Below are 26,411 nucleotides of genomic sequence, written 5' to 3'. Positions count from 1 at the left end.
TTTAAGTATATGGAAACTGCACTATCTTTGCAACATTCTGCAAATCTAAAGTTATACCAAATTTTAAAGTTTATTTTTTTAAAAAAACAAACTCTAAATTCAGAAGGAAGACAGGGATACCTACTAATACAATCAAAAACTTAATAAGAGATGTAAAAGAAAGAGGAAAAGAACTGAAAGTAAGAAATAAATAATTTTTTTCACAAATTATATGATTTTTTGCATCAATCCAAAATAATTCCCAGGATAATTATTAAAATAAATAACAGAGCTTATAGTAAGTTTGCCAGATAAAAAAATCAATACTAAAAAATCAATTATATTTCTATGTACCAGCAATCTACAATTAGAAATGTGTTTTTCGAGAAGGGATTTTAGCAAGTCTATAGAAAATATAGAAATAAATCTAAGTAATTATACATAACATATCTGAGAAGAACATTTGAAAAGTGTGTAGCCAATAAAGAAGACCCGAATAAATGAAGAAACATAAAATTCTCAAAGATAGTTACTTCTATTAAGATGTCAATTCTCTTTAAAATGATCTATATATACATCCAATGCTCTTGCAATGAAATCACAACAGGAATTTTCAAGGAACTTGACAACCTATTTTTAAAAAATAAAGAAAAATAGCAAGGATGCTCCAAAAGGAGAAGAAAATGAGGTGAGACTGCCCTATCACATAGCTTCTACATGTGTGTAATTAAGAAAGCGTCATTTTGGAACACAGATGGACACAGCTGAGCAAGGTAACAGAACGAGGAGCCCTGGAACAGACCAAATCATATGCAGAAATCTGATTATGAATTAGGTGGCTTTGCATATCACTGGGTGGAGTAAGAGTGATTATTTAGTGCATGACGCTGGGACACTACTGGATATCCTAAGGAAAAACCTCACACCACACACAAAAATAATTACAGATGAATCAAAGACTTAAATATGAAAAGCAAAATTTAAATCGCCAGTCTTAATAAAAACTGGGCAAAAGACATGAGCAGACATTACACAGAAGAGGAAATACGAGTAGCCAATAATAATATGAAAATTTCTCAACCTCATTAGTAGGCAGGAAACAAATAAAAATTAACATCGAGGTACAATTTTAGACTTAGCATACTACCAAAAATTAAAAGAATGGCAACCAAAAGGTTGCTGAGAATGTGGTACAATAGAAATTTTTGCATATGGTTGACGGAAGTGTAAATTGGGTCACTTTTAAAATCATTTTAACTCTACCCAATAAAGTTGAAAAGATAAATGTGTTAAGACAGCAATGATTCTAATAAAGACTCAATTTTGTTTCTTGCACTTCTGGACAAGGAGAACAAGCCAAACATCCATCAAGCAGAACAGACAAGGGTCGCCTGGGTGGCTCTCCGGGGTCTGGTGATTGAGTTCTGTATCGGGCTCCCTGCAAGGAGCCTGCTTCTCCCTCTACCTATGTCTCTGCCTCTCTGTGTGTGTCTCTTATGAATAAATAAAATCTTAAAAAGAAAAAAAAGTAAAACAGAAAAAAAGAAAGGTGACTATTTGTACAATGGAATACTATGCATCAAGGGCAATAAATGATCAAATAAATTATCTGTATCTACACGAACTAACCTCAGAACATCATATTGTTCCGTTCAAATACAGTATCATTCCACTAATCTGTATCTCAAAACAGGCAAAAAAAAAAAAAAAAAACAACTTCCTTTATATAGGAAAGTACATAGGGAAATGTACATGTGGTAAAATTATAGAGGAAATCAGGAGATGTGTTAACTTCTAATACACTTTATACACATATACACATAACTATGCACACACACACACACACATAGAACGCCTCTCCTATAGCACAACCCACTAGATGTGCAGGTGTTCAGTGGCCCTCTTGGCAATGACCTGTAGGAACAGGAAGTAGGGCAAGAGGCCCAAGAAGTGCTAATACTTTGGCTACTCTGTTATTGAGGTCTCTGACCCAGGAGACCCCTGTCTTTGACCAGCATGCACAAAACTGTGGTAGGTCAACATGCTCCTTTGCACGGAGGGCAAAAATCTTAAAGACTCCATCATTTCTAATAAGAACATGGAATACTGCATATGAAAAGAATACTAGTATGGTGAAAAACTATCTACACGGCTGTTAGGAAAAATGGATTTTAGCATTTGTTTAGGTATAAGATATGAATGAGATCTAGGGCCACTACTTTCCTTCCCTGCTCTGTTTCCTTACCTATAAAATGACGGGTTGAATAACAGTCTCTAGAGATAGCTAGGATAGCTTCTAGTTCTCAAAGACTGCAGATGTAAGGGGAAAAAAATAACATGAAATGCATAGTCACAGAAAGAAGAAATGTGGGGAAAAAAAGTCATTATACAAATGTTAAAGATACAAACTGTGATGACAGTAAGTACAAAGTTTATTTCATCTGTATTGAAATATTTATCTGTAATATACCATAAAGTGCAAATCCTCTTTTAACTTGTGTATCAAAGAGAACACAACCCCACAAAGAAGCTTAAGTAAAATATTTTCATGATATACAAATGCCATTGAAGTGAAAAGTCTTCAATAAGACCACCCAACCTTGACAAGTGTATTCACACAGGATTTAAAGAGTAATATTTGTATGACATACAGTAGGTGGTCTTTTGCGTGGGTGAAATACTCCAGCTGACTTTGGTTCATGAATGCTTCTGGGAGAATTAAGATGAATTTCTACCTGGCAAACCACAATAGCTAGCCTAAACTTCTAAGTTTCCTTTCAGAATTGCATTTCTTTTTTGTTATGAAATACCCAAGTTTCTTTAATCCCGTGTGCATGGTGTGTGAGCAACCGTATGTGTACCTAGGTACTATGCACCCATGAATATTGTGTTTTCTCTTAAATAATTATTGTTTATTTTACTGACTGGCTGTCAGGAAGCTGAAATGTAAAATTTTTAGCACTGATCATGACTTAGGTTTTCTGGCACAACTGCATTCCTTTATTTGGATTTTCTTTATCCCTTATTTCAGATCGTTTGATTCTCTACGTCCTTCGTGCTGTAAGTTACCTCGAACTGTTTTCAGAAGTAGATAAAACTGATGAATGCACACATACAGTATGTGTCTTCTGATTTTAAAAGAAACATAGCTTAAATAAGGTTGCAAATTTCTTGGATCATCAGAAAAATATAAAGAACAAAAGATGCCATTTAAAATCACATCATTAAAATGAAGCAACTTGAAAGACTTTGTAGGACAGTTGCATTCTGTTTCAATTTTAAGTATAACTTACTTGCATATGTCGTCTTCTGGGTCTTCAAGCCCAAATCTTTCATCAAACGTAAGTTGTATCCATACATTTTCCTCTGCTGCTACCAATCTCCATACCAAGACCATATTTCTTGGGTAAGTATGAGGAAATCTTGGGCTGTGAATACTTCCATTAGTAGACACAGTAATAATTCTCTCATGCTGGGGATCTTGTACTCCTAAAGCAAAAATATAGGAAGAGACGTACAGTTAGCACAGATATCTCAAAAATTGCAGGTTTCAAAATAAATGTTTTTTTTTAATCATCCGTATTTTAAATTAAACAAGTGTTGGGTATGCCTCATACGATATAAACCAAATACCACTCTCTTCAAAACTCACACAGAAAAAAAGGATTATTTTAACACTACCAAATAAAAACCTGTGTACGTTTATACTCGAAGGAGCATAACACATTACTTTTCTTAATTACTAAAATGTCGAACTACCAACTCATGGACTTCTAGAAATAATACAAAGAGTGAATTTTCCCCAATACTTCAGCAACAACTACAGCAATTGCAGCAACTTTTTAAAGAGTACTTGTTACTCAAATCACATTATTTCACTGATAAAATGCAATTTAAGAATACTGCTCTAGGGGCACCTGGTGGCTCAGTTGGTTGAGCATCCAACTCTTGATTTCAGTTCAGGTCTGATCTCAGGGTCCTGGGATTGGACCCCATTTCGGGTTCCTGCTCAGAGGGAGTCTGCTTGTTGCTCTCCCACTGCCCCTCTCTATGACTGCGCTGGTTCTCTCTCTCACTCTCTCTCAGATAAATAAAATCTTTTTTTTTTTTTTTTAAAAGAATGCTGTTCTCAGAAACTTCTTAAATTTAAAAGACTATCAAAGGCCATATATTAGTTAGAAGGTTATTTAGGTTAAGAATAATCTGTTTTACTATTTAAAAACCCTCAAGTAATTTTAATAAGTTGTAGTTATGATTCTTAAAGCAGCTTTTTCATTCTCCTAACCTTGACTATTTCAGCAATCAATCTGGTATTATTTTATATGGTCTAACTTATAATTAGGAAGACAGAGTAAAGACAAAAGACAAATATAAGTTCCTTTGAATACATATGGGGAATATCATCACATTAGTAAATTATTTGTTAACTCTGTAGAATTTTTAAATTAAATAAATTAATGCTGTCATTCTTCTCAGTGCCTGATTTTGTCCTTAGCTACAAGTAACCTATTCAGAAACATGATCCCTCTCGTTGGATGCTAATATTTAATACTGCTATTGGCTATATTAACTCATATGAAATAATCAATATTTCTTTTATGCACATAATTTATCACCAGTATATCTCCTGAGAACACAGAAGGATCTATCAAGTTAGATGAGTTCTCCTCTACACTGACAAATTCTCTTTTAAAAATGATGAAAATTTACTGATACATTAAATTAGTTACCTGTTTTCAAAAATTTCTTTTAAAATTGGGATAGTTCCCAACTCTCTAAATTTTCTTCCAATAACCTACATATTTCAAAGGCGTTTATGACAGTAGTTTATATCAGGAGTTTTTCTTATTTTAGCAACTAACATGTTGTAATGAATTAATTTTTCCAATTAGATTTATTAAAATTTATTATTTGCCCCATTTCATCTAAAAAATGCCTCAGGTAATCCAAGGCACTCTACAAATACAGCACTGTTTATTTTCTCATATATAATCTAGAAAACTACATAGCTACTAAAAGATCTGAATTCTATTTTTACAGCTTCAATCAAAAAAGCTCATTGCTAAAATGTATATACTTAAATTGTGTTTACATCTTCTTTTTTCTTTTATAGTCCACAATTCCATTAAGCTATAATTAAACATAATTTAAAGACTGAACATGTAGGCCTTCTTTGTGGTAAAAGAATTGTAAATTTCCTTTTAAGTGAAATTGCTGTTCCCAAAAATTGGTCTTTAAATGCAGTGAGGTTTGCCACCAGACACATATGATTTACACATGATTGTCAAAGTTTTATGTAAATCTCAAACAACTAGGCCTATAATCAGAAAAAAAAAAGAAGCAACAAACATTAAGTTCTACCAAATTAAGGGTCTACATTTATAGTTGTGTTGTTTAAAAAAAAAATCATAGTTCTAAATATATAACTTTACTAGTATTTTTAAGGAAGGGACAAGTATATACTTTATGACTATTTTATTGAATATTTGCTTTTCTTATGTCCAGTGGACAGTATAGCCAAAGAAAAATAGCAACGAAATAAATGTTTGTAGTCAAATCATAAAACATTACAACATTCTCCTAGCCATGTATTCTAAAGAAGAATAAATCTTGGTTCATCTCAAATGATGAATTTAGCATGAGAAATGAAAACATATATAAACATGGAATTTAAAAAAAATATAAAATAGTTATCTTTTCACATTATCTTGCCCAGATCCTCTTAAGGAGGAAATACTGAAAACTAAAATGAACCAAAAATAGAAAAAAAAAAAGGAAAAGGGATATTAATAATGTAATACTAACAAAAAACACTAACTCTGAAAGATATCTGCATCCTCTCCTGTTCAGAGCAACATTATTTACAACAGCCAAGACATGCAAACAACCTAAGTGTCCACCGATGGGTGAAGGGACAAAGGAAATGCACTTTATGTAAACAATGTAATACTATTCAGCTATAAAATAAAAAAATGCCATTTGCAGCAACATGAATAGACTTTGAGGGCATTATACTAAAATAAGTCATACAGGGAAAGACAAGACAAATAATGTATGACTTCACATGCGGAATCTTAATGAAAAATAAAAGGAGCTCATAGATACAGAGAACAGACTGCTGATTGCCAGAGTTGGAGAGTGGAGGGTGGGTGAAATGGGTGAAGGGGGTCAAATGGAACAATTTTCCAGTTACAAAATAAGTCATGGGGATGTAATGTAAGATACAACATGATGACTACAGTTAATACTATACTGCACATCTGAAATTTGCTGAGAGTCGATCTAATAAATTTTTGTTTATTAGACACACACACACAAATTTTAACCATCTGATGATGGATGCTAACTAGACTTATTGTGGTGGTCATTTTGCAATACATATATCAAATCATGATGCTGGGCACCCGAAACAAATATAATATTATAGATCAATTATACCTTGATAAAATAACAATGTAAATACTGTAAGATGGTTGACTACATGGGTACATATGTAATTTAATTACACAGAATCAAATAACTATATTATTCAATTAATTTAGCATTATGTCAAAGTAATGTCACAATATTTGCTATGCATTTCATAATATTAGTCCCTCCAAAGATATATTTACTATGAGCAGAAAAGGATAAGAATAAGACTCAGACAGTAGAGCATGCAACTCTTGATGTCGGGGTTACAGGCTCAAGCCCACATTGGGTGTAGAGATTACTTAAAAATAAAAATAAAAATAATAAAAATTATAATGCCTGAAAATGTATTATTAATAAAGAGACCACTAAAAAGAGGTTTCTAGATAATACATCACTTTTTAGAAAAGATAAATCCATATCCTTTCTCGATACTAATGTTTTAGGTCGACTGTTGCAGAAAAGGGCTGTAGGATTAAGAATTAGGTACAATGTTTTATTTTATTTTATATTTTTTTAAGATTTTATTTATTTACTCATGAGACACACAGAGAGAGAAAGGCAGAGACATAGGCAGAGCAAGAAGCAGGCTCCATGCAGGGAGCCCGATGCGGGACTCGATCCCGGATCTCCAGGATCATGCCCTGGGCCGAAGGCAGGCGCTAAACCGCTGAGCCACCCAGGGATCCCAGGTACAATGTTTTAAATGAAAATCATTCTACTTTCTAAGTCATCTTCTTTTTTGAAGTAGGCTCCATGCCCAGCATAGAGCCCAATGTGAGCCTTGAACTCATGACCCAGAGATCAAGATCTGAGCTGAGATCAAGACTTAGATGCTTAACCCACTGATCTACCCAGGCACCCCTGGATTAAGAATTAGGTCAAAAAGAAATGTCTCCAAAATTGGTGAGCTTTAGGAGTTCTGACGGCCTCCAGTTCCTGTTTCATGTGGGCAAGACTGTAGCAACATGTCACCTGTAAACTGGTAGACTTCATAGATACCCTGTGAAATTTTTGATGTGTTTACTTCCCAATATAAGTTATTTTGAAATTATGTTTTAAAAAAACATTTCTATTTCTAAGTCCTTACTTGATAAATACACATCTTCATTGGTCTCATCTGCGCTTTACTCTGTTCACTATTTCTTTCTTCTTTTTGCCGGTAATAATCCTTCTTTATATTATTTTTTGTTTGGTTATATAGTTATCTTTGTTTTGCTCTCATCAACTCTCAATTAACAAATTTCAATTTTAACAACAGTCAAAATCATAGGATAAACAAACACACACATGCACACAGTTTTACTGACTCCATGAACTGACACTTTTTGTCTAGAAAATCCAGAATAGTCTCATCCTAATCCAACTTGATGCCATACAAAGAAGACAGACTTGAGCTCCATAGTGCAAAGAAATCTCTCTCCATAAATTACAATCTATATAGAAGTACCCTATGCTTATGTTTAAAATTTAAAATTCTGACTATTCATACTAAAGTACAATACTATACTATATTGCCCTAAAATACAATAATATCCTAGATAGGCTCAATCTTCTCTTTCCCATATGCTTAATACAATAGCAAAATAAAACTAAGACAATCAGTAGCACTGTCTACATCAAACTGTTCACAAATTACAGTACATTTTCACTAAGGAAAAGAAAATGAGGGTTTGTTGTATTAAGTAAACCATAAAACAAATATAATTATTTAAGATATGCTCAACTGAGGTCCTTGAATTTATCCCAGAAGATGATCACTTTATTCCTCAAGGGAATGAATAGTCAAAACTTATATACTGGAAACTTATTATGATTCCTGCTCTGTTCCAGGTGCTTGGAATATCACAAACAAAACGAAGCCCTGTCCTCTCAACGTGACAACCTCTAGGACTGTGTTAATATCACTCCTAAACTACCTTTACAGTATCTAATATTCAGCTACCAAAACCCACTTCAGATGTTTCCTCTTTTAGAATTCCATCTTTGAAGAAAACAGAGAGGGAGACAAACCGTAAGAGACTCTTAACTATAGGAAACAAACTGAGGGTTGCTGGAGGGGTGGTGGGTGGGGGATGGGGTAACTAAGTGATGGGCATTAAGGAGGGCATTTGATGGAATGAATGAGCATTGGGTTTTATAAACAACTGATGAATCAATCACTAAATTCTGCCTCTGAAATTAATAATACACTATATTTTAATTAAGTTGAACTTCAATAAATACATTAAAGAATTCCATTTTGATTACTGTTGTGTATTCCTTTAGGAGTGCATATTCTAATGTTAATATATGGGTTTACCTTCCTTACTTTCTACCATACTATTCATGCCTAAAACATAAAGGCATTTTACTCAAGTCCAGAAACTAACCAACCATCTAGCTCTGTGCCTTGCCCATGGCACTACCTAATACATATTGATAGTATAAAACAAAACAAAACAATACCCCACCCAAGAACACGGCAGAAAACAATTTTATATGTTATTTCAATGTTTCATTCTTCATTCCCAAGATCCTAGTGACTGCACATGGTAAGGATAAGAAGATTTTACAATTCCTACTCCTTCTTATTAAGGCCCCTTAATTCATATTTGCTACCTTAGGCAAAGTCCATCTATTATAACCTACATACATATTTCAGCTGAAGGTGATAGGTCACAGAGTACTCATTACTGAGATTTGCCATTTTCTTAACATGCTTGCTTATTTTAAGAAAATAAAACATGTTCTATAATTTTACCACACTCCAAGAATTCCATAATTACAGTCATTATTTTATCTTAACTCTGAAATATGAATAGACTGATGATAAAAGCTGTTATTTTAGGTAAGACACGTGATATCAGAGTTTACTTTTTATAAACTAAAGATAATCACAAACTGTTTTAAAGTTTAAATGAAATAACCATATAAATTAATCACCTTGATAACTGTAAGTCAGCACATACGTGAAGCAGAAACTTTGTCCAAAATGTTCTAATTAAATACAATGAGAGAAAATTTACTATCAGGTATCAAGTTTTCTGATGTCAGTGAATAGGAGATTGCTATGTAAGATAATGCAAAATTGGTCACGTGTACAAAGATTCTAACTTTGCAAAGATCAAATTAATTAAGCAAGAAACAATGATGTTTATAGGTGGGGATTTCAAATTTCTGATTTCATTATTTAGGTTCATTAGGAGAAAAATAGCAGCTTATAGAAATTTTGCCAAGTCCCTGACTGGACGCTATCTTCATATAAAGGCTTAAATTGCTTTGCATTTGCTGAGAAGCACAAGAATTCACCCATTAGCCACCTATCTAATTATAAATGAGAGTAAGGAATGGGAGGCTTTGTTCAGGAAGTTCATAGCATATATTACATATGCAATGAGAAAAAGCTAAAATGGTGAGCATATCCCCAATATCCCCATCACTACTACGAAGCAGCCACTGGAAAAGAAGGGCTAGATTGTCCCTACCCAGAAGTATGCCTAGAAAACCAATATAAGCCCATTTCTCTCATTCATGGATGATTTTAAAGACCAATCAGAGCGAATCCAATGGCTTTTCTTCAACAGTTGAGAATGAGATCTTCTGGCCGAAGACGTGAGATCCAGAACTACTGTAGCCATTAAGCTTGTAATAGAATCCAGTCTGATGAAAAAGTCAATGCACAGAACTAGGTTGATAAATGATAGTACACAAATGTAAAGCTAGATCCTAGCTCAAACCACACAAGAAGTTCATCTCATGTCTGGGCTTCTCAGGTACATGACTAAATAAATCACTTTTTATTACTTAAGCCAATTAGAGTTATAATTTTTTACATTTGCAACCAAAATCATTACATAGTGAACATGTCTGAGTTTGCCTGGGATGGCCTTCATTTAGTCCTGTTATCCCAGCATGGCTATTATTAGTGTTCCCTTTTCACGCTCTAAAATATCTGATTTAGTGTCATAAAGAAACACAGCAAGTAAGGTCTATAAAATTCTTCTGGTATTGAGGTATGAGATATAGAATGGCAAAGATTCGACAGCATGGTATTTTAGCCTTAAGGAATGGTAAAAATAATTTATTTTGATTTTACACAATGGGATACAACATTTTCAAATGAAGGCTCAATTATGAAAAATAAACTGGCAATAATCTTCTTACCTATTATGTCACAGGATAAACAGCCAAGTATATATAAACACGGAATCTCTGTAAAGCTTTTACTGCACACCAATTAGTAATGAATACGATTGTATACACACACCACTAGAGTGAACCATGTTTAGGCAATGGTATTATTTTTTATTCGGTGTTAAGTTGCCTTTTATTTTAGATACCCCAAAGAGGTCAAAAGCAGAATGTAGAATAGAAATAAGTTAGGAGTAATTAACATTACAAAATAAACATTCCCTTTAAAGATTCACTATTTTTTAAAAATTTTTTTTAAAGATTCACTATTGATTTCACTTTTCAATACTTATTCAACTTTCTCATTGAATGAAAACTATCATTCAATGTAGAAAGTTCACATAAAATATTAGAAGCTCTGAAATATTTTAAGCTGAATACATTTATATGAAATAATATTATTATAACAAAAACTAGCTAATATGATTAAGCACAAATTCATAATACATAACAAACACGCTTACTTAAAACACATTCACTAAAGACCTTCATCTGTTTTGAAGACTCAACATCTGCCCCTTTTCTATCTACATGGGACATATAATTTACGACATTCAGATTGGAGTTTACCAGCAGTTTCAAATATGGAAGTAGTTACCTATTTCTTTGTGAACACACAATGGCTAGATAGAGTACTGACATTCTGATGGGAAGATGTTTAAAATTCATCAATGAAAATAATAATGGAAATGTAATCAATACAAACTTAATCCTTCACAGCAAACATGCAAGTAAGGCCATTGGTTTATGCCTTTAGTGAATATTTAAAATATCTCTAAAAGTCTCATTTAGGTTAAGCTTTCAATAAAGCAAAATAAATGATTCCTAAGAAACAATAAAATAGGAATATGTTTCAGTCTTCATACATTCAGCAATCATTTATGCTGAAAAATGAGACTACTGCTTTCCACTTATATTTAGTGTTTCATGTTCACAGGTGAATGCATATAATGTATAAGTAATAGGCTTATGATTCTCTTTTGAATAATACAAAAGACAGTAAAAATAATAAATTCAATAACTTCTTTACAAATCATGTCCTCCTATCTTATGTTTTAAATGTTATTAAATGCTGTTGATAAGTGATAAAGTGTTCACATTTCCATAAACAATATTTGAGATTTATAAATTATATTTGTAGCAAGGTCTTCAGTTTTGGCAGTAATTCCACATCACAACATCAAGAATAAATGAAGAGCAATTATACTGGGACATGACTGCCCCTCAAAAGTGAATTAAACTATGCTCATGAATGTTCTACCTTTCTGCCCTGCTGGAAAAACATCATCCCCCCGACCCCACACTACCTCAGTAACTCTTGTCAGTCTTGAATTAATGTTAAAGTATAATAAAATATAAATGTGAAGCCTTTAAAAGAAATGAAAGCCATAAAAGTTAATAATAAAAGACATCATTTTGGTAGGGAAATAGGTTGCCTAAATTTTACTTCTCAAAGCAAAGATATTTATAATTGGCTTGAATATGCCCATGAACAGCATTCTTTAGCAACAGCTAGCCTTATTACAATAGTTTCAAAATTAAATCAAAGATCTGAGGGAAAAGGCCTAAAAAGAGAAGTTGAACCTACGTTAGAACAGATTCGATACACACTTGTATTCAAAATAAAGACTGAATTAAACTTTAAAGAGTCTAGCAGAAGTTTCATTTGTGAGGAGTGATTCTTCTTCAACACCTCATTATCACTAGTTTCTTCAACTGTATTCAAAAATACCTACTTCCCTATCTTCTGATCTCAGTGAAGACTTTGAGGATGTATGTGTCAGATTGGACACTGTTAGATGCCACAAGAAGATTTGAGAGTCCTTCTTTATGGTATTTGCACTGTTGATAACAGCATAATCCTCCAGCCAGCAAATGGACCAGCTGTATTACTGACCTTCCAACAAATGAAGAGGCCTGTTTGATCATAGCATTTCCTTGAAAATTCTTGTTCATGAAACCCAATTTTGAAGTTGAAAATTCTCCACCCACGATCCCTATAGATCTAACCATTCATTTTCTGAGAGAAATAAAACACTGTCCCCCAAAATGGAACAAAGATACAGAAACAAATGCCCAGAGGTCAAGAAGAACAGGAGAAAGGAACAGAAAACAAAACAAAAAACAAAAACTTAATTGAACCGCATCAAGTTTAACAGTACTACTTATCTTGACAAATGGCTATTACTCTCATTCTCAAGTTGAGATAGGGCTTTTTAAGAAAGATGTGCATAACACAAGCCTTAACAACAACAAATTATTTAAAATCCATGATTTACATTTACACACATCTATTTCTGTACAACTACACAAACTATCAAATATTTTATAGCAGTCACTCTATTTGAAAATTCAATTGCAATGCTGTATTGTTAAAAGTCAATCAAAACAAACAAATCAAACCAAAATGAAAGATTTCTGATGAGGAAGTAATATACCAATAAACCATAAAAAAACCTGATATAAATATATATAAAAACTTTTACTTATTAACAAGAAACTTTTCATTAAGTACTTTCCGCCAAAAGAAAATACTTACTAATGAAGGATCTAAGAAACACCAGAATCATCCATTACAATTTGAGAAACGCACTTCTACTCTCTCTATACCACAAGAGTCAAAAGAAGATGTCAGGGGAAATTACCCTTTAACACATCAGAGAATACAGAAATGAGAGTAGCGACATTTCAGTAAGCACACTACAGTCTGGAGACCATTAGGAATACAAAAATAACACAGGAGCGTTGGAACAACCAGATAAAAGTTTACAAGTACAAGGACAAAAAAGACTCCCATTAGGAAAGAAAGGCATTCGAATCTATACTAGTTCATGTTGAAAAATCAGATAAAAATATCATACTAACTAAACAAATCCTCTGCTGTCATATGGTTCACCGCATCAACCTTAATTATGTGAGAGTACGTTAGAGTGCACAATAAGAAAAGTTTAATAATTCAGAGTAAATAAAAATATATGTTTTGCTTACCTTTTAAATGTTCTTTCTCCTCTTTTCTATGCCAGTCCAGATGCTTGGGTATAGTTCCTCCCTGCCAGTAGATGGAGATAGTAAAATTGAGTCTTTTGGTGACCTCGCATCCTAATCTAGGTGGTTCAGAATCTTCAATTTCAGATTTTGGAAGTAAAAAAATTTGAATGATTGAAAAGACACATAAAGCTTGTAAAAATTATTATATGAGTCAGTCAAATGAACTTTTATTCATGGTCATTTGTACCAATCTTTAAGGGAGAAGGTCTTGGCTGGCATAGAAAAAAATAAAAGAAAGAGCATTATTTTGTAGGATATATTCCCTTGACTCTTCATTCTTCCCAGAGCTTGCTCATTTACTCAACAAATATCTATTGGATAGAACTCAATAGTAGCTTGCAAGTCACTTGCCAGATGCTTTCATACACATTACCTATTTAATGCTTTTAACAACCCTGTGAAGAAGTAATTATTAGCTCCCAAAATCTTGTCCCAGAAACCATATTTTTTAAAGTTCCATATGGTGAGCTGACTCTTGATGCTAAGTTTCTCTAGTCCTCCTGATGTTCAGTTAATTGCCTCTCAGATTTAGGGAGAATGAGTTTCTTCCTCCTTCTGATAAAGGGGACTTTGAAGTTGTTGAAAACTCACTCGCTATTGATAAAAACTGTCTATGTTTTATTTCATTTCAAATTAATACAAGTTCTCTAACAGCTTCCAAGCAGAAATGCAAAGGCTAACGTACAGCCATTTTACAGAGGTTAAGTGGATCATCTGAAATAAAATGGGATTCAGAAAAAGTGCTTCACGAAGTATTTTTTTCTTTGAGAAATTGTGCACTTAAGATCAAATTCATAGGGATGAGCATTAACATTTTTAGATTACTAATAATGGCTTATAAAAAGAGTAAAATGAATAACATTTCCTAAAGATACTAGAGGACACAAAGGTACATCCTGAGGATGATAAAGAAACACACTAGAAGATTAAAAAAAAAAAAGAAAGAAAGAAGCACACTGGAAGAACATTCAAAACTTAATTGAATATTGGTGAAATTATAAAATAATTGGTTCCATTTTTCTCACTCAGTTTAATAAACCCATGTAAATTTTAATTAAATAGAATATATCCCTGATCCTTATCATAAGTAAAGTCTAGGTTTCAATACTCCTAGTACTCATGGTTTGTGACTCTATTTCAACACAACACACTTTGGGGAAATAAGGTATTACCTAACTATTCGAACAAAAGTAGTACCAATTCGTTCAAGAATGACAGATTAAAATAAAACTACTCACTTTTACATAGTCACCTTAATCACTCTGCCCAAATAAAGTAGTATTTATACACCTCTTTATAGTTCTTATAATAATTTTCAGATTATAAAACACTTTCTTTTACATATTTTTCTTTTTGGCGGTCACACAACCTTGAAAACCAAATGTATTATGCAAACTCTATCACTGTGAAAATAGTGTTGGTTGGCACAGTAAGTTTACCATATAATTTCTTGTCCAAACCAAACATTTTTAAGAATAAAAGAGGATGGTATTATTAATTGTGTCAGGACAGCAGACGTAAACCATGATGGGCCCCAGAAAACATGGACATATGGCTACCCTAATGAAAAATAACAACATTAACCTTCAATCCAGAGCTTTTGAGTCTAAACATTTTTTTTAATTTTTATTTATTTATGATAGTCACAGAGAGAGAGAGAGACAGAGACACAGGCAGAGGGAGAAGCAGGCTCCATGCACCGGGAGCCCGATGTGGGACTCGATCCCGGGTCCCCAGGATTGGGCCCTGGGCCAAAGGCAGGTGCTAAACTGCTGAGCCACCCAGGGATCCCGAGCTTTTGAGTCTAAATTCTATTCTCTTTCCACTCTACCATACGACTCTAGAAAATCTTTCAACAGGGACATCTACGTGATTAATTCTTAAAAATATGCTTTCCTATTAGCATCCTTGTTCAACTTAGCACACTGAGTAGAACTTTTTGTTTTCATATACTTGGTAATATTATTACGTTTACAGGACTTTATTTCAAAGTAGGTTAAAACAAAAACAGCAACTCTAAAGCCTTTTCTGTTTAACTGCTTTTTAATGAGTTGTGAGGTGTTTCTAATATTACCAATGAAGCAGGAGACATTTTGACCAATTATTATCCTTTTGCTGGATTCTGGCTCCATTCCATTGCTCAGAACAACAGGGTTGATATTAATTCTACCCTAATTGTAAACATTCTTCCAGAATTTGGTACTCCTTAAAAATGATAAATTCCACATTAACTTAGAAAAGATAAGAGACTGGGGCTTCTGGGTGGCTCAATCGGTTAAGTGTCTACCTTCAGCTCAGGTCATGATCTAGGGTCCTGGGATTCAGTCCCTTGTCCAGCTCCCTGCTTAGTGGGGAGTCTGCTTCAACCTCTGCTTCTCCTTCCTGCTTGTGCTGTCTTTCTGTCTCTCTCAAATAAATAAATAAATAAATAAATAAATAAATAAATAAACAAATAAATAAAATCGTTAAAAAAAAGAAAATATAAGGAATCATCTTAAAATGTTTAATGATTAGTGTTAAAAGTCATAGAAAAGAAAGTCATTGAAAATGAAACTATACCAAAAAATAAAAACTGCTTATCCTTCACAATGAATGCAAGTCTCACATGTATATTAATTTATTTGATTATTTAGTTTCTAAAGTATCTGTAATTTAATTAAACTCTAAAAGTTCATGGATTTTGCCTACATCTCTGTTTTGTTTGGTTTTCATTGTTTTTTACTGGTATATTGCATAAGCATAACACAGTGACTCACACATAATATACAATAAATATTTGTTGACTAGCTGAACTGCCTCCGAATAAAGTCCATGTTTCACCTGCAAATCTATTAAAAAAAAAGATTAAACAGATGAAATATGGCTTGATTACCAGCCTATCATTATTTTCTGGAGATTGCTGGATTAAGAAGAATTGACTAAAATCCTTCATATTATCTGAACAGATATTAGCAGCTCTTGTCAGGTCATCAGATACGTTCCCATGGAATGAAGTTATGTTAAATTCATATTTGGAATTGCTTTACCATGATCTCTAAAATAAAACCTCTCAACTGCAAGGTTTCATCTAAAGAGCATCAGTTTCAAGGAAAAAAATGATTATTCCTTTCTGAAATCAAAAGTTAAGTATCTTTTAAAAATAACATCCCCATTCTCTTGGCCAGACTTTGGAAATACATACATACTGAGCAACGAAAAAATGTAAAATTTTTCTCTTCACAATTCCCTTTCTTACCACAATTCCAGGATCAAAATTTATTTTGCTTAGCCTTATGCTTTAATTTTTCTGTGCCAGATGACAGATATAAAGGTAATAATATTTAGAAGTGAATGTAAGTATTATGGTACAGTGGAATAATACAGTAGCACCATTATTGTAAAGAGCATGCCAGGAGGATGATCTGGACAGAAGAAAATAATAACGTAGGACGTCTCTGAGACAAAACCCTTGACGTGATTCGCTAAATAATGTCTATAATCCTCTTTCTTTATAATTGCTCCAATTATAAAAGTAGGCTTCAGAATTCCTCAAGTGTGTTAAACTTCTGAACCAAGTATTTAGAAACAAGAACTAGTTGTTTTTTTTTTTATCCTTTTAAGCCAATGGCTTGAGAAAGTTTTGAGAATCTGATGAAAGATATGGGTGCTCAAACCAGAAAATTATATAACTAAAGACATACTCTTACAGTATTCATACGATAGCATACAATTTCAGAGAATTCATCTAGCCCCTAAAACCTCTGTAAAAACCTCTTTATCTATGAAATCAAGGGTAAGAACACTTTCTCCAAAAATAACGTGTCCATTATAAAGCAAAACAATGAGTTCTCCATTCCAGAATCAGGTTGCCCAATAGTGCCATGTTGGTTCAGTAATATCAGTGTAAAAGAATAACTGATTTAGCAATTAGGCATTAAAAAAGAAATGCATTCTGAAGGACTAATGAGTTCTGGAATGAGCTGGAAAAAATATATGTATAAATAGTAGGTATTGTATTTTTTTACGTAAAAATAGTGACAATAGTTCACAGACTTCCAACGCAACTGTTAGAAAAGTATTTAAAATATTTTCTGGAAAAAATGTATCTAAAATATGTAATTTAAAAACAAAGGAAGAACTCTTTCCATTCACTAAAAAATGTGTTCTCTTTTCTAAGGAAATTTTAGAGACCTGGTATCAAGACATGTATACATAAAAGAATATAGCAGATAGTGTCATTGCACTTCTACATTTCAACAAGAAAAGTTTATTTACTGTAACGGTTTTCAAGTGCAAATGATGAGAGCAGTTGCTAATTTTTGAGCACTAATAGCGGGTTAGAAATGGTTAGGCACTCACATGGATGATGTCACAGCAACGCTGTGAGAGACTTGATCACTGCCACTCTACCAAGGAGTAAACCTCTAACTGGACCAGAGCATCAAGAACACAGTGAACAGCAACGAGGGAAGATGCTCTGAACTGCGGGCAGGATTGCTGACGAAGCTCTTTTCTTTCAAAGCTGCCAGCAACAGTACCCCTGATGAGTAGTAGCAGTTCACATACTTTTTAAGTAGGCGGTGGTTCTCCTGAGCCATGTAGGTGGGTCAGATAGCATGAAATACATCTCCCTTGATCCTAGTTCCTTTGTGACGGGATTAATAGGGATTCATTTTCATAAGATACTTAAGATAACATCAGAAATTTCCTTCTACTTCTTTTTTTTTTTTTTTAACAGCAAAAAAGCCTGTTTGGTCAGGTTGGAAAAGCAGTTAACACAAGGATTGTATATGTTGTTATTTTTGGATCTTAAAGAACTGTTGTAATAATAGAATTGAAATCCTTCACCAGACTTTCTATTTCATAAAGGAGAGTAAAGAAAGTTTAAAAAGATTGCAATTATACATAATATATATATGTATATATTACAGATACATATTTAAATTCTGTATAGGTAATTAAATTTTTCACTCACCAATATTAACTAAAACAGTTTTTTTCTCTACAACTGTACCGTAAGTAGATTCTCTCCTTTAGTCCTTCAGTGAGTATGGTACCAGGAATTTATGGTAAAATAGTGCACAGTGGGTACCTTCTAAATCATCATGGATTCAGGGTCATGTAATGGACAAGAAGCATCATCCCATCTCTATTTGTTATTGAAGAGTGTGAGTGGGATAGAAAAGACAGTCATTAACTGTGATCTCCTTATTTTCTCCTGTACCGTCTCTCCATAAAAATCACAGCATAACAGAATAGTACAATATAAAAGGTCCAATATCATAAGAGCCCTAAAGGAGGGTGAAGTATAATTTAGAAATATGATTTACTCAAAGTTTACCTCTCAGTCAAGAATAAAGTATTTTGGCATTTGTACTAAGCTGAAATCTTTAGTAAATCATGTATAGAACACATTCTAAGTAGAATTAGATTTCAGAATGATGCCGAAAGAACAAGGTCAACAAGTATTCACTGACTGACTGCTGAGTTAAGGGCATAAGGCATGGACCAGGCTGTGGCAGTGGAGCCCTGGCTCATCATCACAGGCTCAAGTGTTATCTGCTTGACCTGCAAAGCTCCCAACAATATTGCTAGGTGACCCTTCTACCTCTTGAACTAACTGACTTTTAAAAGCATACAGTAAGTCTTCATATTCACAATCTTTTCAATTTATGTTTTCAAAAACATTTTATTTATTTATTCATGAGAGACACACAGAGAGAGAAGCAGAGACACAGGCAGAGGGAGAAGCAGGCTCCGTGCAGGGAGCCCGATGTGGGACTCGATCCCAGGACCCCAGGGTCATGCCTTGAGCCAAAGGCAGGTGCTCAACCGCTGAGCTACCAGGCATCCCAATCTTGTCAATTTCTAATGTACTTAATTCAAGTGAAGTTATCCATCAGTTCTCTCATACTCTTCTGTTACCTTAAGAAAAGCAGCAAGTCATCTAGAGGAGGTTTAGAGAACTGAAAAATACTCAACATAACCTCATGAGGTTCATATTTTAAATGATTTGTCTTCTCTTGCAGCCCATAAACATGTGATGTTTAATACTTTTCCTATATTAAACGGATTCCTAAAAAATTAAAATCATAAACCCAAAGGAATCAATGGGATTGCTAAAAATCCATGCACGTTTAAAAAAAAAGTGAAAGTTAGATTCAAGCAAAAAAGATCAAATCATTTGATTCACAGACAAAAATAATGTCATGTGAGAAAAATATTTTTGACAAAAAGGCAGTATATTAATAAATACTATGAATGGTGTACATCTGAAAGTTTTAGTGACAGTCACACCTGTCACTAGAAAGAAAGGGAAGCCTTTTTAAATGTCAAATGAAGTGTTTTTTTTTTAATCTAAAGTACAATCAGTTGTTGAGTTAGAGACTAAATCTTTCATATGTCACTTTAAAGGCAAATAAAATTTTAGCACCACAAAAATAAATGGTTCTGAAAATGGTTCCCATGCAAATATTTGCTATTTGAGGATTATCTGTCACCAGTGCTGAAAATGCAAAGGATGGGTCAAAGCATCTGATAGAAGATCAATCTAATAACGCATTACGATGAACAAAAACACCCAAGGTGGGGGGGTAGATATGTAAAAAATCCACAAAATTAGAAGCAAACTATTTTTTTTAAATAGAAAAGTAAGCAATACACACATTTTCAGAGACTGATTTTTAAATTGTTTTCTATCAAGGAACCACCAACCACGAATGGGAAGATATGATAGCTACTAATTAATCTTCTGACGGCTTCCTTTTTTTTGGGGGGGGGCACGTGGACATGTAGCACAGCTGAGAGGGAGAGGGAGAGAGAGAATCTTAAGCGGGCTCCCCACTCAGCATGGAGCTGATTTCAGGACTCAATTTCAGGACTCTGAGATCACAACCCTAGCTTAAAGCAGGAGAGCAGGAGTCCCACACTTGACCGACTGAGCCACCCAGGCACCCATTGACTGCTTCATTTTTATTATATTACCTGGCACCATTTTCTATTTCCTTTCCTCTCTTAACTATCTTAGATTCTATAGCACTGCCTCCTTTTGTATCTGGAGTTGGTTCTTGTCCAAGATTTTATCCTCAGTCTTCTTTCTATACTCTCAAATTTTTGGTGACCTCAAGTAATTCCTGAACTTCAATAAATACCTTTCATTAGCATATGCTCTTTAAGTCTATAGCAAAAGCTCAGAACTGTCTTCCAAGTCAAAAGATCACATTGCCAAGTGTCTCATTGGTCCTTTAAATCAATATACCCTACTCCAAACTCATGATCATTTGTATGAGGGCTAGTTTCTCTTCTACTTTATTTTTGCATTTCTATTAATGGAATTACCATTTAACCAGCCAGTCAGCCTCCAAATATCATCATTTTGACTGTTACTTTTGATTATGACATTTTATGTGGTCAGTTTGATAGGACTGAGATGAGTCTTATTAAATAGAACATGCTCCAGCACGTGGTTAACATCCAATACAGATAGTTACTATTATTCTTGCAACAGTTTTCAATATAGACTACTCAATCTGCTCACATAGCAATCTTCTCTTCTTTAATAAGAAGAGAAAACTGAACTGAAAGGTTCAGTTCAACTGAAACTGAAAGGTTCAGTTTTCTAGCCCTTTGACCAAATAGAGTTTTGCCATCTTCAAGCAATAATATATTGTGTGTACCACTCAGATATACCTTTAAAGTGAAACATATCCTATAATACAGTGAATACTGATAATCTCATATTTCCTTAAGGAATAAATTTAGGAACCAGACATATTTAATTAAATATGCCTACCCATGCCTGCTTTTATTAGACTAAGGAAAGGAAGAATAGTTCTGTTTTTTTTTTTTAACTGTGGTATGGTTTTTGTCATATACACATACACAAAAGTCTATTTTTAATAGCCATATTATAAGTCTTTTGTGCCTTATTTAAGAAACCATACCTTATAATGTCAAAGGATATTCTTTAATATTTCAGTCCTGAATGTTTACAAAAGTTGTTTATGGCATGAGTCATGTTTAATTGTTTATATTTTCACCTACGGAGGGCCAATATTCTAAAACTCATGTATTATATAGTTCAGACTTTCTCCATTCCTTGTTTAATATATCAAATTACTATATATATATATATGAATAAATTTCTGATCTTTTTATTCTTTTTCATTGTATTCTTTGGCTATTCTTTTGCAAAAACACCATTTAGTTACTATGTCTTTATAATAAGCTTTAATGCCTTAGCTACTCATGGCCTTTGCTTTTTTTAAAATTTTTTTTAATTTTTATTTATTTATGATAGTCACACACACACACACACACAGAGAGAGAGAGAGAGAGAGAGGCAGAGACACAGGCAGAGGGAGAAGCAGGCTCCATGCACCAGGAGCCTGATGTGGGATTCGATCCCGGGTTTCCAGGATCGGGCCCTGGGCCAAAGGCAGGCGCCAAACCGCTGCGCCACCCAGGGATCCCGGCCTTTGCATTTCTTCATCAGTTTACAGATTAGCAGATCAGGTTCCATGAAGTTCTTATAGAATTTCATTGAAATTATGTTTAATGTGTAAAATTATTTGGGGGATATTTTATATAACTGTAATATCAAATTCCCCCCCACCAGTGAACACAGTATTCTTCTGTCCATTTATTTACATTTTATGTATTTTTTTCTCTTTTGAAGGCTATTTGAACGATTCCAAAGATAGCTACTGAAAAGAAAGGAAACCACAATAAAACCGCCCATAACAACGAGCAAGAGCAACCCCACTGCAAACTTCTCAATTGGAAAATACCACTTGTCAAAATTGTGACAAAACCCAAAAGCCAGAACTAAAGCTATGTAATGTTACAGATGCACAGCGGAAAAAGTAATCAGTGTTCTATTCCTCAAAAACATCAGATGCTAAAATGTTCTCATTCTTGGTCCTCTTACTCCTCACTGAAAGACAACACTATCCTGGTTTATTTCAGCCTTTAGCAGTTCCCAAGCTTCTGTTTCAGTAGACTTTTATCTATCTTCACAAAGATCTTCCATGACTTTCTTTTTAAGATGAATTCAAAGGTAGCAATTTTGTAGGCACGAATAGGACAGTTTTTTTCACTGTATTCACCATAGGCTCTTCATCACATCACTTTATATGTTTTCCCTTTGCACTTAAAACTCTCTGAAATCATTACATAGCGTTCGCTTTATTGTCTTTCTCTCCCTTCCAGAAGACAAGTTCCTTAAAAGCAAAAATCATGCACATATTGTTTGTTGTCACATTCCCAACAACTCCAACAGTATGTTGCCAAAAGAAGGTGTGTGATACACATCTGTTGAGTTAATATATTCATATCTATCTAAAGCTATGCCTGAAGTGTAACTATACAATAGTTGGACTGTTTGTCTTAACGGTTTTATGATTTTGTAATCCTATCATCCATTAAGAGGACTGAAAGAACTAGAATCATAGTCAGGAGGTTGTAATAAATTAGGAGAGTCTACCAAACAAAACTGACGGACTTACTTCCCCTTTCACGCTTCTTCCTATTTCTTCTTTCCTTCACTTCTTTGTGCACATTGATTAAACATTAACAAGTCTTTTCTTCCTCTTCTTTTACCATAATAGGATTTTCTTTGTCCTCTTCTCCTTCCTCTCCATTTATCTTACCCAAAGGAATCTCATTAGGACTAAACTGTACATAGTGTTATAAAACCACAAGGCTGAAGTGAACTTAAAAAAAAATTGTTTGTGTCTTAAATCTTGAATAAATAGATGAGCACATGACATATTATTGTCTTCTACTTCTAAGAAAGTTTCCCTCTGAGTATGTCGTCTCTGGGAAATTAACTCTCAAATTAATAACCTTCTTGAAGAAGGTGTTATCCTTGTTGCATTTAAAGGCTTTTATCCAGGACACCTGGGTGGTTCAGCAGTTGAGCACCTGCCTTCAGCTCAGGGCATGATCCCGGGGACCCGGGATCGAGTCCCACATCGGGCTCTCTGCATGGGGCCTGCTTCTCCCTCTGCTTGTGTCTCTGCCTCTCTCTGTGTGTCTCTCATGAATAAATACATAAAATCTTAAAAAAAAAAATAAAGGCTTTTGTCCTCTTCATCTATAAATACATTGATATTGCAAAGTTGTTTCCACAAGGCTTATTAATCCAAATTTATTTTTTTAGAAATGAAATATGGAATGAGTGCTTCAAAATAATGTTCAATTTTCAATACATAAACGCCAGGCAGATTAAGAAACCTTTTAATACAGAGTCATTTCCTAAAGGTAACTAAGTAACTTTTCTCATCAGTACATGTTCACGCAGTGTTCCAAAGTTTAACCCAATTAATTATACTGCAATTTATTTGTATATTATACCCTATCATTATATGACAAAAAAACTACGCTTTGTAAAACTGCTGGAAATTTCATTAAAGGAACTGTACAAATGGAAAGGTAACGGCGAAGAGATAACAGAGAACACCGACTGCTGAGTGATTCAAAATACTAAAAGTAAATGCAGAGGGAAAATCCTATAGGTAAATAGAATGATTGTTCCCAGGCAGGTTTTATTTGGTATATAATGTATGGTGCAAAGAACATCAATGTGGGAAGAAAAAGGTCACCATCCTTCCTATTAACTGCTCAGTTTGTAGGCAGCTGCGACTTCTCTTAAGTAGATGCCAACATAGGAGTTTTAATCAGCTTATGATGGGAAGTGGTGTAAGGAATTCCTTGCAAATATTAGCACAAAAAAAAAAAGGCGACAAATGGAAAGAACAAATCCAGGCAATTTATAGATGAACATGTCTAGAAAGTATCTGATTTAAAATTATTTTCCTGGCAAAGAATGGAAATCAGCAAAATGCAAACAAATAATCAAATAAGCAAACAAATAAGGACCCAGTGAGTGTAACCCGAAAGTTAATACGTCATTCTGAGTTTTTAATTTGCAAATATGACCAAATATAAGGAATGATGAAGGTATAATAAAAAAGTTAAATGATTGAAGATATTTATTTTTTAAATGTGCCATGGATAAGAGAACTCATCCTCCAGCTATTTTAAATAGACCATCATCTATTTTAAAGCTTTCAATCATCCTTGCTTAGGATGGACATATTAATGTTTTTGCTTATGGATTAATATAAACTGTGTGTATAAAACTAAATTCAATTGAAAATTAAGACAGACTCCAGGAAAATCATTTTTTAAGGAATATATGCTGCTTAGAATATACTGCTTAAGAATTTTAGGCATGAACTTAAATAAAAACTACTTAAACATATTATTCCCAATTAAGTGGATTCTATGGGTGATTTGTAAAACTTCTAGACTAGCCTGTAACACTTAAGAATTATTGTACACAAACATTAAAATACTGATCATGTGTTGTACACAGAAAGACAAAGGTGGCTCAAAGGATATATTGATTTCACACTTATAATTTTGTACTACTGTCTAGTATATAACTCTGATGGCTATTTCTCAAATAGTTTTTCTAATTAGTCTACATTTTTTTAGTTCTCAATAATTCAATGGCATTTTTAAAAAGAAAAAAGAGTAAATTAAAGAATAAATAACAAAAGAAAACTAAGCTAAGATTACAAAAATAAACCACTTAAGAAAAAACACACATAATATAAGATCATTCTTACTTTACCATTGTAGATTAAACGTAATAGTTTTATCCACTCTGGTTATAACTGGACCGCTTTAACACAATAATCACATTTCCTGTGCTTATATTATATATGATAATTTACTGAGATTTATTTGTACATATATACATAGATAAACACACACATCAATAAACCTATATATCAAACAATATACCCCAGGTGTGAATTTCTGGGTAACCAGAACAATGGCTTGGAAGAAATGCAAACAAGACTAGATCTTCAAATCCAAAAAAAACTGATTAAGGATTTATTTTTTCTAGCACATACATTACTAAACATTATTGGTGGTATCGCTTTGATGCACTCCAATTGGAATACCCTGTTGACTCAAGGCTTCAAAGGGCTGGCCAGAGTCTGACTTCTTGCACAAAGCCCCTAGACCTATAGCACACAATGATCTCATCTCATCTGAACTCCTGAGGCACATCTGTCAGACTCACACATTTTGCAGTAAGCTTAAGGCTTGAAAGATATGTTTAAGTTTTATCTCTTAACTAGACAGAAAAATCAGTTAAAGCCACAAAATAAATCTTATTATGGTTTCCTTTCAACATTCCATGTTAATGCCACTGAATATAAAATTTCAAATGATTTGATCTTTGATTAAAAAAAATGCTTCTGCACAATAAGCATTTAAGTGTATATGCATTTTAGGATTGCTATGAATTACAAAGTTCATCTGTACTCTTTCATTAAAAATTCTTACACTGGGGATCCCTAGGTGGCGCAGCGGTTTAGCGCCTGCCTTTGGCCCAGGGCGCGATCCTGGAGACCTGGGATCGAATCCCACGTCGGGCTCCCGGTGCATGGAGCCTGCTTCTCCCTCTGCCTGTGTCTCTGCCTCTCTCTCTCTCTCTGTGTGTGTGTGACTATCATAAATAAAAATTAAAAAAATATATAAAAAAATTATTACACTGGGGACGCCTGGGTGGCTCAGCAGTTGAGCATCTGCCTTTGGCTCAGGTCGTGATGCCTGGGTCCTGGGACCGAGTCCTACATTGGTCTCCCTGCATGAAGCCTGCTTCTCCCTTTGCCTATGTCTCTGCCTCTCTCCCTGTGTCTCTCATGAATAAATAAAATCTTTAAAAATAAATAAATAAAAATAAATAAAAATTCTTACACTGAAGTCATATATATAATGCTAAATCTACAAAAACATTA

General features: G+C 33.8%; 1 protein-coding gene across 9 annotated transcripts in view; it reads right to left on the bottom strand.

Annotated features, from left to right (window-relative positions):
* Positions 1-26,411, bottom strand: part of PDGFC (platelet derived growth factor C) — a 280,573-nt gene that overhangs the window by 83,557 nt on the left and 170,605 nt on the right. For 6 of the 9 annotated variants that reach the window (XM_055336415.1, XM_055336412.1, XM_055336409.1 and 3 more), the window contains one exon: positions 3,273-3,468. In XM_055336415.1, the coding sequence (XP_055192390.1) occupies positions 3,273-3,376 (104 nt within the window). In that variant the 5' untranslated portion in view covers positions 3,377-3,468. Of the gene's footprint in view, positions 1-3,272; positions 3,469-13,551; positions 13,613-26,411 lie in introns of all 9 variants that reach the window. The other 3 variants (XM_055336410.1, XM_055336413.1, XM_055336414.1) reach the window with 1 other exon arrangement.

This window comes from Nyctereutes procyonoides, unplaced genomic scaffold (assembly GCF_905146905.1).
Source record: "Nyctereutes procyonoides isolate TBG_1078 unplaced genomic scaffold, NYPRO_anot_genome, whole genome shotgun sequence".
NCBI lineage: Eukaryota > Metazoa > Chordata > Mammalia > Carnivora > Canidae > Nyctereutes > Nyctereutes procyonoides.
Note: the sequence above shows the minus strand (reverse complement) of the source record. Positions and strands in the feature narration are given on the sequence as shown.